The sequence below is a fragment of the Sminthopsis crassicaudata genome, chromosome 5 (assembly GCF_048593235.1).
Source record: "Sminthopsis crassicaudata isolate SCR6 chromosome 5, ASM4859323v1, whole genome shotgun sequence".
Lineage (NCBI taxonomy): Eukaryota > Metazoa > Chordata > Mammalia > Dasyuromorphia > Dasyuridae > Sminthopsis > Sminthopsis crassicaudata.
Window position 1 is genome coordinate 289,187,076 of NC_133621.1, and position 14,158 is coordinate 289,201,233.

The following is a 14,158-nucleotide window of genomic DNA, read 5'->3' on the forward strand; positions in this document are numbered from 1 at the left end:
AAGGGTACCATAACTGCCATGTTATCTGACCATAATGAGAGGGAGAGAGCTCCAACTGTAGACAGAAGTCAAAATGACTCTAACTGTAAAGAATCCAAGATATTTTTCCTTCAAGTTTGCCCAGGCCCACAAGTCAGGAGAGAATGTGCCAATTGTAGCAAGCAAGTTGTAAATGTGAGAACTAAAGCTTTAGACTTTTACCCAGCAGAGAATTGGTAAATCTGTAGTGATTAATCTTTTTTTTCCTCCTTCTGAGTGGGTGGGGACATTCGAACAGGTAGCAAAATAGGAATAGGAACTAAATTATGTTAAATGTAGAAAAAATAGAAAATTAAGTTATTAATAACTAAGAGCTTTTATTTGCCTTGTTGAGATTTTAATCTTTTGTCAAAGTAATACTTCTTCCAGATGTCAGAGAGGTGCAAATAGGATTTCAGTGTTTAATAGATAAGAGATACATAGAGAGAATTAAAAAGTTTGTTAAATATCTAGCCTACTGCATTATATTCTTTACAACTGTCATTTATTATTTAGAAATTCTTTTTAAGATTAATACCTTGCTTGCAATATCTCCAGACCAAAACTGGCATCTCCAGGTAGCTCACTTCTAAAGTAATATGGACTATCTAACTTTATAATTTCTAAATGTGGTTGTAAAGTTGTATAGTTCTTGGAAAACTCCTAAGGAATTTTATTACTTCTTAGTGCTTACAAGGAACAATTTATTTAATAACTTACAATTATTTAATAATTTACAAGGAATAATTTATTTAACAACTAAGCGTTAAGCATCGTATTAAATCCCTTACAAATATTACCTCAATTGATTAGTGGACCAATTTAAGACCACAAGTATTGAAGGGTACTTTTAGAATATACAAAACATAAAATTTGATATACAAAACCAAAAAAATTAAAATATTCCAGAATCCAAACTAAATATTAGAAAAGTTATAACTAATTTATGACCCAAATTATAACCAATCTACTACTTGCTAAGTGTTTAGTAAGTGTCTTCCATGTGTTTGACTCTCTGCCACTATAAGAATGCAGATATAAATGAACCAGAACATGTCCTCAAGGAGCTTACATTCTATAAAGGAAGATACGTAAAATATTTATGCATATAAATACATACAAAATAAATGACAGGTAATTTAGTATGGAAACGTTAACATTTGGAGAGCTCAATAAGGCCTCATGTAGAAAGGTTATTGTGTAGGGGAATGACATGGTCAGATCTGTACCTAAGGAAAATCATTTTGGCATTTATATAGAGAATGGATTGGAGGAAAGGAGGAGCTTGAGATGTTAGTTGAGATGGGGGAGACTAATTAGAAGACTATTGTAATAATCTAGGCAAGAGGGATAAGGGCCTGAACAAGGAAGGATAGCCTTATGAGTGGAGAGAAGGGCACCTGATTGATTCCTGATAAGGTTAAGGACCATGTTGCTATTATTTATGCTTCAACCTGGAAGGGGACCAATGGCATCAGGAAGGTGATGTCTTGCCTTCCAAGTAGATTGTATTTAAGTGAGATACCTAAGTCTCACTCCCTACTCCAGTGTCATTAAAGTTTATTGGCAAGATATAGTTCAGAATGACTGGTGGTAGCTCTGGATGCAGTGGGACAGCTTTGCCTTTTTAAAGTAGTCTTTTCCAGGTCTGAGTTTGTCTGGGGCTAGATAAGAATTAAAGCCAAAGATGGCCTTTTTTGCCTTTACAAAAGAAGGCCAGTGACTATGAAGAGTTGAAAGTTACAGAAAGAGTAAAAGGATGTGAAATCCTCACCAATAATAAGAACAGTTCAAAAGTAGTGTGGCTTTAGGGGGGAAGATAATGAATTCTGTTTTGGAGATGTTGAATTTAAGATGCCTATGGGATATTTGGGGCGGGGGGAGACAGAGATAGAGAAGGAGAGAGGGAGGAGACACACAGAGAGAAACAGAGAGAGAGAGAAAGAGACAGACTTAAAGAAACAGAGAGATATAGAAAGACAGAGAAAGAAGGAAAGAAACAGACATAGAGAGACAGAGAGAAAGGCACCAAGACAGAGCCTTCAAAACCCCCAATTAGAGGATATGATATGATGATTCAGCAAAGGAGACTGAGAAGGAGCAGTCAGGGGGAAGAGAAGCAGAGATAGCATGAAGGGGTGATAGAAAAACCTAGAGAGGAGAGTTGGCGGAGAAGACAGGATAGTCAGCAGTCTCAGGCACTATGGAGAGCATCAGGAATATTAAAAGTATAAACCAAACATACAGATGTTCATTCAAATATTTATTGAGCCTCTCTTACATACACATAATGTGTGAAGGGTTAAAATAAACATGCAGATTTTATGGGCCCTTATTTTAGTCCAATTGTACATCTGTTTTTGGCTGACAGGAAGTATCGGGAGAAGTCCAGATTATGGACATTGTTGGGAGTCAGGAGTGAAGCCTTAGGGGAACATGCAGCTCAATAGTGAATGGCCCCCTGCTCTGGGATTCCGTCCTTCCCACCCCACTTTTCATAGAACATTCTCCAAGGACACCAACTAATGGCCACTCATGGATACAGAATCCTCTGGGACTTCTACTTCACTTTTCTAGGTGTAGCTATTTTCATTGAAAAGCATCCGTTTTTACCAAATGGATGATATATATCTTGGAAAGTCGGACATTCCCCATGACATCCCTTTCAGTTCTTGCTATTAGGTTACCATTAAAATGTTCAAGTTTTCCAGGTATCATTTCCCACTCTTGATTACAGTGGTGTTCTGAAGTTTGAATACAGCAGTTATGACACCTTTGCCCATGATGTCGATCTTTTCTATATGTTTCAGGATCAGCCCCAGAATTTTAGAACTTGTTGGGTATTTCGAAACCTTTCTGCACAGGGAAAAACCATGGGAGCGATTTTAAAAAACAGAGAAAAGAAATGAACATAGCATGTATTGATGGTTCTTTTTCTAAATGCAGATGGCATTTTCTGTCCAAAGTCTATTGGGATTGCTTTGAATCACTGAACCCACTGAGAAGAACCAAGTTTTTCATAGTTGATCACCGCACATTCTTGCTGTTATTGTGTATAATGTATTCCTGGTTCTACTCATTTCATTCAGCATCAGTTCCTGTAAATCTTTCCAGGCCTTTCTAAAATCAGCTTGTTCATCATTTTTTATAGAACAATAATATTCCATTACTTTGTATACCAAAACTTATTCAGCCATTCCCCAATTGATGGGCATCTACTTATTTTCCAATTCTTTGCTATCACAAAAAAGAAGCTAAGGATTCTTTAAAGGAGAACAATATAGGAATGGACAGCCTTTACAAAGGAGATGGAAATAGAATGATGTGATGGGGAATCTACATTTGGATGAGAGATAATAGCAACTTTGAGAGTGCATAATATTTGCCCAAAGAGAAAAAAAAAATCTATCTATCTATCTATCTATCTATCTATCTATCTATCTATCTATCTATCTAAAAGAAAGGTGATTTGGGAGTAGGTTTGGTGATTAAGAAAAGGAAATACTTTTAATAGAGAAGAGAAAATATTATTTAGATGCTTCATTACTGCTCTTTCCCAAACAGCTCTTTGGTGGGTCCATTTTCTTCAGTGTATATGAGATTGTAATCTTCCAAATAATCATATGGTGTTTTATTGAACAGGTACGGTCAATAGCAAGGAAAATTATCTGTTCATATTTAAGCCTGTTGGTGAATTCAAAGAATGACTTAGCCTTGGCCCACATCATTAACATTCCTGATAGAGAACTTGGAAGAGAAGCTTTCACGGATCTTAAACATGCTGCTCGAGAAAAACAAATGCCTGTTTTCCTGGTATGGAAATCTGAATTTTCAAAGTGCTTTCAGTTACTTTGTCATTAGACTTAAAACTTTCCTCTAATGTTTTTATAAAGAGGTTGTTTTATTTTAAAGAATTTTATGGTGAGATTGTTTGAGAGTCAGAAGAAATTGCATCTGTATTACTTAGGTTCTAATAATTTTTTATACATCTCTGTGTAGGGGCTCCTTCACATAATTGATTGTTTTCCAAAGAAAATTTGTCAAGACTTTCTTTGCTTTTTTTATAGAAAAGTTCTTATTTGAGTGACTTTCAATAAAAGTACTTTCTTGGGTCTCAGTTTCACCATTTGTAAAATGAAAGAGTTGGACAAAATGGCTTTCTGAGGACCCTTTATTTTTTTCATTAAAAAATATTTATTTTAAATATTTTAATAAATACCTTAAACAAATATTTAATTTAATATTTAATAAATATTTAAAATATTTATTATTTTTTTAGATCCTTTGAACATACGTCTATTATACCATTATCTGAAGCCAAAATAATTTCCTCTTGTTCTAGGCATGATGAGTATGAACATATGATCATAATTTCATGGAATTTTAGAATTTTGTTGCATTAATGAGGAAAAAGCTTCTGTTTTCAAGGAGCTTGCATTTTGAAGACCAGCGCTGAAGGCCCTTCCTCCCTCCCACTTCTAGATGATAGCAAAAAGCTAAAGAGGTTTACAATATTCCTACCTACTCTGATGTCAGCAGAACTCTGGTCTTTCTTGAAAAGTAGATATAACCTTCTAGTGTCTTACAAGATTCCTTGGCTGAGAGGCAAAGATCCTGACTTAAATAAATCAAACCCATTGAGATATCTGGATCCCTCAAATTCCAGGCAAGATAGCCCCTACTCGGAGAGGGGCTGTTTGGGAAAGCTTGGAGTGAGCCATGAAAATGTGGCATTTACTTATAGGAAACCTCCAAATTTATCACAACCTTCCCTTCTGGAAGAGATCTCAGCCTTTCCCTCTGATCTTCTATTAGGCCCTAGCTTGCCAGCCTCTTGACTATTATAAATTAAATTCTGGCTCTTTGAACATGTCTTTATCAGGTCATCTTTCTATCATCTAATATTGGTTCTCAACCTTATCTGCTTTAACTTGATATCATTAATAAAAATCTTCAGACTAAGATATTTTTTATCATATCTTAACATCTACCTTTTGGTTACAATTGCAGTAAATATTGCTAAATAACTTCTTTTAACTTATAGGTTGCCACCTCATTCATTAGGATGATAGAGCTTGGAGGGAAAGGATATGCACCCTCACCATCTGACCCTCTGAGGACTCATGGAAAGGGGTTGAATAAATTTATTATTTTTATGGACAAACTGGAAGAAATTCTGGGAGAAATACCAAATCCAAGGTAATGGCTCATGTGATATTCATGATAGTCAGTTTCAATTTTAATTTATTAACTGATGGCTGGACACTTAAAAAGTATTTCAAATTATGAAATCAAGGTGATCCAATGAATAATGAACAGGCAGATGTTATTATTATTGTTATTGTTCAGTCACATCTAATTCTCCGTGACCTCATTTGGGGTTTTCTTGGCAGAGACACTGGAGGGGTTTGCTATTTCCTTCTCCAGCTCATTTTACAGATAAGGAACTGAGGCAAACAGGGTTAAGTGATTTCTGCAGCTAATAAGCGTTTGAGGCCAGATTTGAACTCAGGAAGATGAGTCTTCTTGATTCTTGATTCCACTATACTGTATATCTTCCCCCAAATAAGCAAATACTGGACTTTTAAGTAATTGACCAAACTGGAACTATGTGATTTTTGAATTTTCAAGAGTTTTTGTTTAGCTCTGATATCAAGATTTTTGCTAAAGATAAAAAGACTATTTTAATTAACTCTCAAAGAAGCTCACTCACCTAGCCAACGGAGGAGGCAGGAAGACACCAGACTCTTGGGCTCTTTCTACTTTATCAAAATCTTTTACATTAGCTTGCGTGAGGTTTCTTACATTCCTACAATTCCACAATTCTTGAAATTTTCCCAAAGGCTTGTGTCAGGCACTGTGTGCTAGGGTCTGTGAAACACAGAACGAAATCAAACAGCTTATGACAAACTTGGGGAAAGCAACAAGTACATAGATAAGTAAATACAAAATCATGGGCCCGAATTTTCAAAGTAACAAAAAGATGTTCTGTAACTGAGTTGCTGCAGGAAAGTGGAGTTACCTGAAATGTTCTAAAAGTTTAATTTACTTCTTCTCCTTCCAATCCTCCAGTCTGAAGGGAGAGGCCAGTGGGTCTGCAGGTGATGGGATTTCAGGTGTTCACCTTGTCCTGGGGATGGGAGGCAGGAAGTTTACCAAGCAGAGCTGTTAACCTTTCCTCCGCCTTTGCCGGATCTGTGGGTCACGTTTAGTGGGTCCCATGAAGCTGTGTCCTAGACCCTCTTTTCACCTCTCTCTTTGCTTCTTCACTTGTTGATCTCTTTAGTTAGTTCCTGTGGACTTAATTACCATTTCTTTACTAATGATTCTCAAATCTATTCATTCAGTCTTAACCTATCTGCTGACTTCTGGTCTAATTATTTCCAAACCACCTTTTAGATACAGGCGACATCTGAAATTCAATATGTTCAGAATGAGCTCATTATTTCCCCCCCTCCTTCACTCCATTCCTTCCCTATTGCTATAGAGGACGACTCCATTCTACAAGTCCCCAGGCTTGCTTCCTCATTATCTTTCTCCCCCCCCACATCCAATCTGTGGGCAAGAACTGTTGATTCCCTGTGGGAAATATCTCTCAAATATACTCTCTTCCCTCCACTGAGGCTGGTCCTCATCTCCATATCTTGACTATTGCAATAGCAGCTGGTGGGTCTGCCTGCCTCAGGCCTCCCTCCATCCTGGTCCGTCTTCTAATCAGCTGTTAAAGTCACAAAGTGACATCTGACCATGTCACTCCCTTCCGCCATTCAGCAAATTCCAAGGGCTCCCGTTGCTAATAGGAGCAAATACAAAACCCTCCATTTGGGTTCAAAGCCCTTTATTTCCCTATGTCTCCCAACCCCCTACTTTTCCAGTCATCCTACATGAAGCCTTTGATCCAAGGGCACTGGTCTGGCCCTTACACAAACAAGACACTCCATCCCTTTTCTCCAGGCATTTCCCCTGGCTATCCCCCATGAATAGAATGCTCTCCCTTCTCACATCTACCTACCAGCTTTCCTGACTTCCTTCAAGTCCCAACCGAAACAAAGACGCGTCAGAGGAAGCCTTTCTATTCCCTCTTAATTTGAGCATCTTCTCTATGTCCACTATTTCCTACTTATCCTGTGTTAAGCTTGCTTGAACATGTTTGTTATTTGTGTCCCTCATTAGAGTATGAACTGCTTGATAGCAGGGACTCTGTTTTGCCTTTCTTTTATATATAATTTTATATATATATATATATATAATATATAATTTAACACAATTCTCAGCATATAGTAGGTGTTTAATAAAAGCTAATTGACGTAGAAACCAATGAAAATTAATGAAGAGTAAAACGACTCTAGGACCAAGTTCTTTGAGGGCCAAAACTTACCTGCTTAGATGGTCTAGTACATGGTCCTCAGACTTTTTAAATAGGGGCCAATTCCCTGTTCCTCAGACTGTTGGAGGGCCGGACTATAGTAAAACAAAAGCTCGCACTGTGTCTCTGCCCCTCAGCCCATTTGCCATAACCCAGCGGGCACATAAACGTCCTCAGCCTGCAGCATCTGGCCTGCAGGCCGTAGTTTGAGAACCCCTGGTCTAGTCGTTAGGGATGCTCATGGGCTGGTGAATGGTAATCCTTCAGAAGAGGAGTGAAAGCTCGTGAAGAGAAGCAGAAGGGCCCTAATCCTAAATCCTGGACATAAGACGTGACTGACTGACTGACTGAGAGCTGGAGCCCCCTTGTTGTAGTTAGAGCCTTGGAAACATGCCAGAAACTCCAAAAGGGCCCCCTTTTTTCCCCCTTTGTAACTCAGCTGACATGGAAGATAAAACAGAATCTCACACACACAAGCAATTGCTTTTAAATTCCTTTTTTTTCCCTGTCTAGTACAGAGTTGTTACTTCCCTACTACCTGGAGAAGAACCTCTTCTTTTCAGAACCCCACTTTTTCTTTACTAGTTTCTTGTTACTGAACTCTAGATTCCCTCTCTTCCAAGGCTATATGAGAGGTATGTTCTAGGGTTCCCACTCCTTGATGCCATTAAATTCCCCATCTTCCCCATCTGACACTTGAGACCCCATAAGATGGACTCAGTCATCAAAGACAATATTAGATAGTCCTTATTCTTGCCTTTGATCTGTGCAGTTGCCTGGTGCAGAACTTACTCTAGTTCCCTTGCTGTTTCCTGCATTCCTCAGTGACCTTACTTACCAACGTGGTTCTGGGACCTTGGACAGTCTATGAGTGGGGACACCAGAGATGAACCACGAAGCCATTGAAAAAGGGAAGCATCTCCTCGTGCTTTGACAGGACCCCCCATCTTGGACAGAGCCCCCATTCATAAAAAACAAAATATCTTACCAAGAGCTCCCCTAACTCACTGATGAATGCAGGAAAGATTTATTTTACATTCCTGCAAGAATGGGTGTCTCAGTGGGTAGATAGCAATAAGCTAAAATTCATAGAGTTTGCTGCTAGATCACACGGGATGTAGGATTATAAATTCAGAGCCAACCCTTTTATTTTACTGATAAGGAATTAAGCTTAGACGCAGATTGCCGAAAGCATAGCTGTGAGCATCTGAAGTGGGGTGCCAGCCTGGTTTTCCTGACTGAAAGCCCAGAACTCTGTCCATCCCACTGCCTCTCTGCTGGGATTGGATCAAACTATTGATGGCGGGTGGGTTATGGGGCAGGATTGGCAAAGGCTGGCTTGCCAGCCACCTCACTGGGCCCTGGCAAATTCATCTATTACTGGGCATGTCATGTTGTAGTGTAAACTTTACTGCTGCTACAGCTTGGAAAGGGTCCTGGGACTTTCTGCAGAATGGGCCTGCTATGGCCAAAACCTTACTGTCTGTTGCCCTGACCCAAGTCAAGTCTATGGGATACAAATATGAGGCGTGTGGTCCGGATTCAGAAGTGGGAGACTGCAGAGATTCAATGGTGCTCTTGGAAAACCTGGGGGGGGGGGCGCATCAGATTATTCTTTGTAATTGGACCTAGGGTTTCACTAATGTCTGAAGTTCCCCATGAAGAGCTTCCCTTCACGACTGAGGCTGGCTTCTCTGCTATGTCTAATTAGAGAGTTGCTAGGGCAAAGGAGGGAAGTGATTCACCAGTAGGGTCATATGCCCATGTATAGCAGAGGCTAGACTTGAACCCAGGGCTTCCTGACTTTTTCTACCCACTGGACCACACTGCCCCTTGGTGTAATCCAATAGTATTTCTTAATAGAATATAGTTTCAGGAGGGACTGATCACCTTTTGCAGACCAGTTCTGTTTCACCTCAGATGAGAAGCCTTAGCTTTCTTCTACTTTGGTAGCTCAGAAAACTTGGGCTTAAAAAATAAACTTCAGAAATTCAGGATAGGGCGATGTGCCTACAGGAGACTTCTTGTGAGGAAGATCTGGAGGGCTTAGTGAGCAGCAAACTCAATATAAAAGAACATTATAACTTGACTAGAAAAACCCAAGGGATCTTAGGTTGTCCTTAGAGAGTTATGAGATGGAGAGAAAGGCCTGTACTGGCCTCTGATCAGATCACATCTAGAGTTCTGGGTGCCCTATTTAAGGAAAAAAAGATCAAAATGGATTTTAAAAAAATACCTTAGTAATATTTACAACTTGCTTATTTCATTTGATGGTTTTGGGAAAAGTACATTTTTCCCTTCATAATTATTTATAGAATCTAAATGCTTCTATATAGTACAATCTGAGCTCAGCATTTTGAAGGGAAAAATAAGAAAAAAAAAAAAAGTATTTTGGTGTTTGGCTTCCATGGAGCTTCATAGAACATGTACAAATATGGTGATTTCTCTTTCAACAAACTGTAGTCACATACCTGGAAGCTGATCTTATGGTCAAATCTGGCCATATGATTTTATTATTAAATATAAGATTAATAGATACTTAAATATTTTCTTAGATCATGAAGTATGCTAATGCAGCTAAAATGATTTTTTAAAAAGTGCTTATTTTTCATAAATTAAGATTTTTTTTTATTTCCTCTCTTTTGTGATTCATAGGGAGAGAAAGAGACAAGCTCCAACTTTCATTTCTTTTTTTCATTTATTTTTCCACTGATAGTCCAGAAGCTAATGGATGACATTTGAGAGGCAGCCCTCCTAGGCCTCAGAATGGATTCTGGTTTTGCAGTTCTCTCCCTTGCTCCAATCATGTCTAGAATATGAGCCTCAGTTAGTGTGCTGCCATTAGGAAGGCCCAAGATGGGTTGGAGAATTTCCAGGGAAGACAGCCAAGTTATTGAAGGATCTTGAGTCCGTGTTTGTTTGAGGACTGGTTTTAAGGAATATTTCAGATATTTAAATATTTAAAGGGTTGTCGTGAGGAAAAAGTAGTAAACTTGTTCATTTTGTCCCCAGAAGGCTGAACCAGGCAGGTACAAAGGGTTGAAGCTGCAAAGAAATCAGTTCCAGGAAGAACTTCCTAACAGAGCTGTGCTACCAGATCTTACAAGATAGATGTTTTCTGCTCATTGGAGCAGAGCTGGCTGACTGCCCTGTGACTGTGCGGTGAGGGGACTACTTTGGCCAGTAGAGATTAGACTAGGTGATAGTTTGAAATTTTTTTTTTCAACTCTTTTTTTGCCCTACGTATTCTTTTGCAGTAACCAGAACAAATATATTACTGGTTTTGAAGCCTTCCGTTGGCTTAAGGATAGGAACAAGTTCTCCAACACACAGGCCAAAAGTCAACAAGGGAGAGCTCATAAGCCAAAAAGATGGCAGGTCCTTTCTCTATTATTTAAGGAGAAACTCTTGTCCATGGGTCATTCTCTGATATTTCATGTTCTTAGGCATGATTTTTATGAGAAAAGGACTGGATGATGGGTGGCACATGAGCACCTGATCTTAACTGCTGTATTCGACCCAAAATGTTTTCCCCTAACATTTACTTTTTTTTGCCTTTTTTGGAGGTGGAAATGGGGTGATGATGGAATAGGAGGAAAGACAACATTGGAAAATCCCTCAAAAGTACTGAGAATGAGGAAAGAAGCAGCCAAACATTCCTCCTGAATTATCATGTTTTTATTTTTCCATAGGTCTTGACATTTGTTACTGGGTCGCATCTTCACATTTTTCCAGTAGGTGCCACCATCTGACACATGCTGCATTTTCCCCAGAAAATTCCTAAAATCAGAGGCTTCATATTAGCCAAAATAATTGAATTTCTCTATTGCCTGCAAAGTTTTAAATTTTCTGTCAGGTTTATTTTATAGTAAGTGATAGTTCTGTTATCTATCTATAAGATGTGTTTGTGTGTGTATAAATATTTCTATGTTCCTATATATGCATATATACACATAGGTCACAATGTTACACACACACATACAAATATATAAAATAATAAGGGCAGGTAGTTCACCCAGTGGATAGGAGGCCAGGCCTCAAGTCCAGAAGACTCATCTTCCTGAGTTCAAATCTGGATTCCAACGCTTTTATTTTGTGATCCTGGGCAAGTCACTTAACCCTATTTGTCTCAGTTTCCTCATCAGTAAAATGATCTGGAGAAGGAAATGCCAAATACTTCAGTATTTCTACCAAGGAAATCACAAATGGGGTTATGAAGAGCCAGACTTGACTGAAATGATTAAATATATACAAATTTTGTACCTTCTCTCTCTCTCTCTCTCTCTCTCTCTCTCTCTCTCTCTCTCTCTCTCTCTCTCTCTCTCTTTCTCTGTGTCTCTGTCTGTCTCTCTCTCTCTTTCTCTCTCTCTCTCTGTCTCTGTTTCTCTCTCTTTTTCTCTTCTCTCTCTCTGTCTCTCTCTCTCTCTCTCTCTCTCTCTCTCTCTCTCTCTCTCTCTCTCTGTCTCTCTCTCTCTCTGTCTCTGTTTCTCTCTCTCTCTTTCTCTTCTCTCTCTCTGTCTCTCCCTGTTAGGATTACTGGGTGAGAACTCAGGTTTTCTGGACGGTTACAAGGTGAGAACTCAGGTTGACTTGATAGAGGGGGCAAGCTCATTGGCTGGGGTGGTTCTTCCCAGAAGCCCTTGCATTATCCCACGCCCATTCTCTGGGAGAATAAAAGAGAGAGCACTGGGCGCAGAGAGCAGATCGGCCTGAAGAAGGATAAGAGTTGGAGGAGATTCAGAGCCAGGATTCAAGAGGAAGACTCTGAATTGCATCAGGCTTGACGGGGCTCTCTGCAGGAAGGGAAGTCACTTCTTTGGACAAGAGTTAACAGCAACTGCCTGGAGACAACGGTTCGTTACAGGAAGAAGAATCTGTCTGAGAGATTTGAGTTTTGAGTAGACACAGCAGATCTCTTCCCAGAGAGCGATCCAGCAGCTTCTGGAGACGACAGCTCGCTACATCTCCCTCTCTCTCTCTCTCTCTCTTTCTCTCTCTCTCTCTCTCTCTCTTCTCTTCTCTCTCTCTCTCTCTCTCTCTCCCTCTCTCTCTCTCTCTCTCTCTCTCTCTCTCTCTCTCTCTCTCTCTCTCTCTCTCTCTGTCTCTCTCTCTCTCTCTCTTCTCTCTCTCTCTCTCTCGATATATCTAGAGAGAGAGAGAGAGAGAGTGAGCATATATATATATGTATATATATATAGCATATATGTTATACATCCTTTCTATGTACTGCATAAATATATACATGCATGCATGCACACATACATATATGTGTGTATATCTATACATATCTATCTATCTATGTTGAAAGTTGGGATAACCCCAGCATGCTGTGAAGGACATTTGAAGGAGTTTGTATGGAACATGGAAGAGAGTCAGACTAGAATAAGAAGGCTTGACTTGTACCATTAGGGACAGTGCCCACATCGGTGACATCCCAGGTCTGTGGCCAAGGGGAATGATCACTGGACATGGGTCACTGGTCCCGGATTCATATCCTGACTCTGTTGCTTTTACCTTTGTGATTTCAGGGAAGTCCTTTTCCTCCCTGGGCCTCCCCCTGTCAGATGAGGAAGTTGAACTCCATTGCTTCTGAAATCTGTTCCATTTCTAAATCTATGATCTATCAAAGTATCAAGATGTACATTGAAAAATATTGATTATGGGGAGTCAGGTATTAGTGAAATCAGATTTTGGGAAAGGACATAGGGGAGGATTGTGGCTTATATTTGCACCAAATCACATTTCCTTACAGAGAAAAGAAATAGTTGCATAATCCTTGAAGAAGTCAGGGAAAAAATAGTCACCTTAATTCTTTAGAATGAGTAAAGTTAGCTGTTCCCCCTCATACCTTCCCGTCTTCCCTCTAAATCCTCCTCTATTGAACAGCTCCTTATTCTGGTCTTTAGCATTTGTATTCTGACATAATCTCGGGAATTGGGCTGGGATTTCAGACTTTTCTTCAGTATCTCCAAAGTTCTGAGAATGGAGATGTAAGTAAGCCATTAGGAGCCGTTGTAGAAGAAAAAGCCCTGGAGAGTCAGGGGTCTCTCATCTTGTAGGATCATAGTTCCTCATGTATAAAACAAGTGACAGCTAGATGGTACTGTAGTAGATAAAAGGTCTGGAATCAGGAGGATTTGAGTTCAAATTTGACCCCAGACACTTAGCTGTAGGACCCTGGAAAGTCATTTAATCTGCTTCTGTTTTCATAATATGGGAATAATAATAGCATCTATCTACCTTTTAAGATTGTGATGAGGATCAAATGAGATAATATTTATATAGTACTTGGCAGATAGTAGGTACTTAGTGAATGCTTGTTCCATTTCCCTCCCCTTAAATGGTCTCTAGGGACCTTATAAGTTCCAAAATAACATATTTCTACCCATTCTCCTTTTGGCATCTGTCCAGACTGGCTGGATACTTCCAAAATAACCTGTTGCCCTTCACATGCCCTTCCTCCCCAAGCCTTACCTAGGGCCAGGATAACACAGCTGTAAAACTCTTCCGCATAGTTCTAGCCTGAGTAGCCAAGGCTTGAAATGGAAATTGAGATGTTTGAGAAGGGATTCATGAAGTGAATGGGGAGAGATTTAGACCAGATGACCTCTCAGGTCACTTTCAACTCTAGGATTCTAGGGTTTAGTGACATCCAAATAGATGTTTGCCTGAACACCTACTGCCCAGGCCAACAAAGATGGATCTCAGCTCTTGTTCTTGAGATGTTTGCCAGAAGTCATATCGGGGTCAAGAGCCACTGTCTTACAGTTTGTC

The 14,158-nt window shown here is 39.5% G+C and overlaps 1 protein-coding gene across 3 annotated transcripts in view; it reads left to right on the forward strand.

Moving 5' to 3' along the window:
• PARPBP (PARP1 binding protein) overlaps positions 1 to 14,158 on the forward strand; it is a 72,448-nt gene that overhangs the window by 32,390 nt on the left and 25,900 nt on the right. For all 3 annotated transcript variants that reach the window (XM_074271400.1, XM_074271401.1, XM_074271402.1), the window contains 2 exons: positions 3,661 to 3,831; positions 5,063 to 5,217. In XM_074271400.1, the coding sequence (XP_074127501.1) occupies positions 3,661 to 3,831; positions 5,063 to 5,217 (326 nt within the window). The remainder of the gene's footprint in view (positions 1 to 3,660; positions 3,832 to 5,062; positions 5,218 to 14,158) is intronic.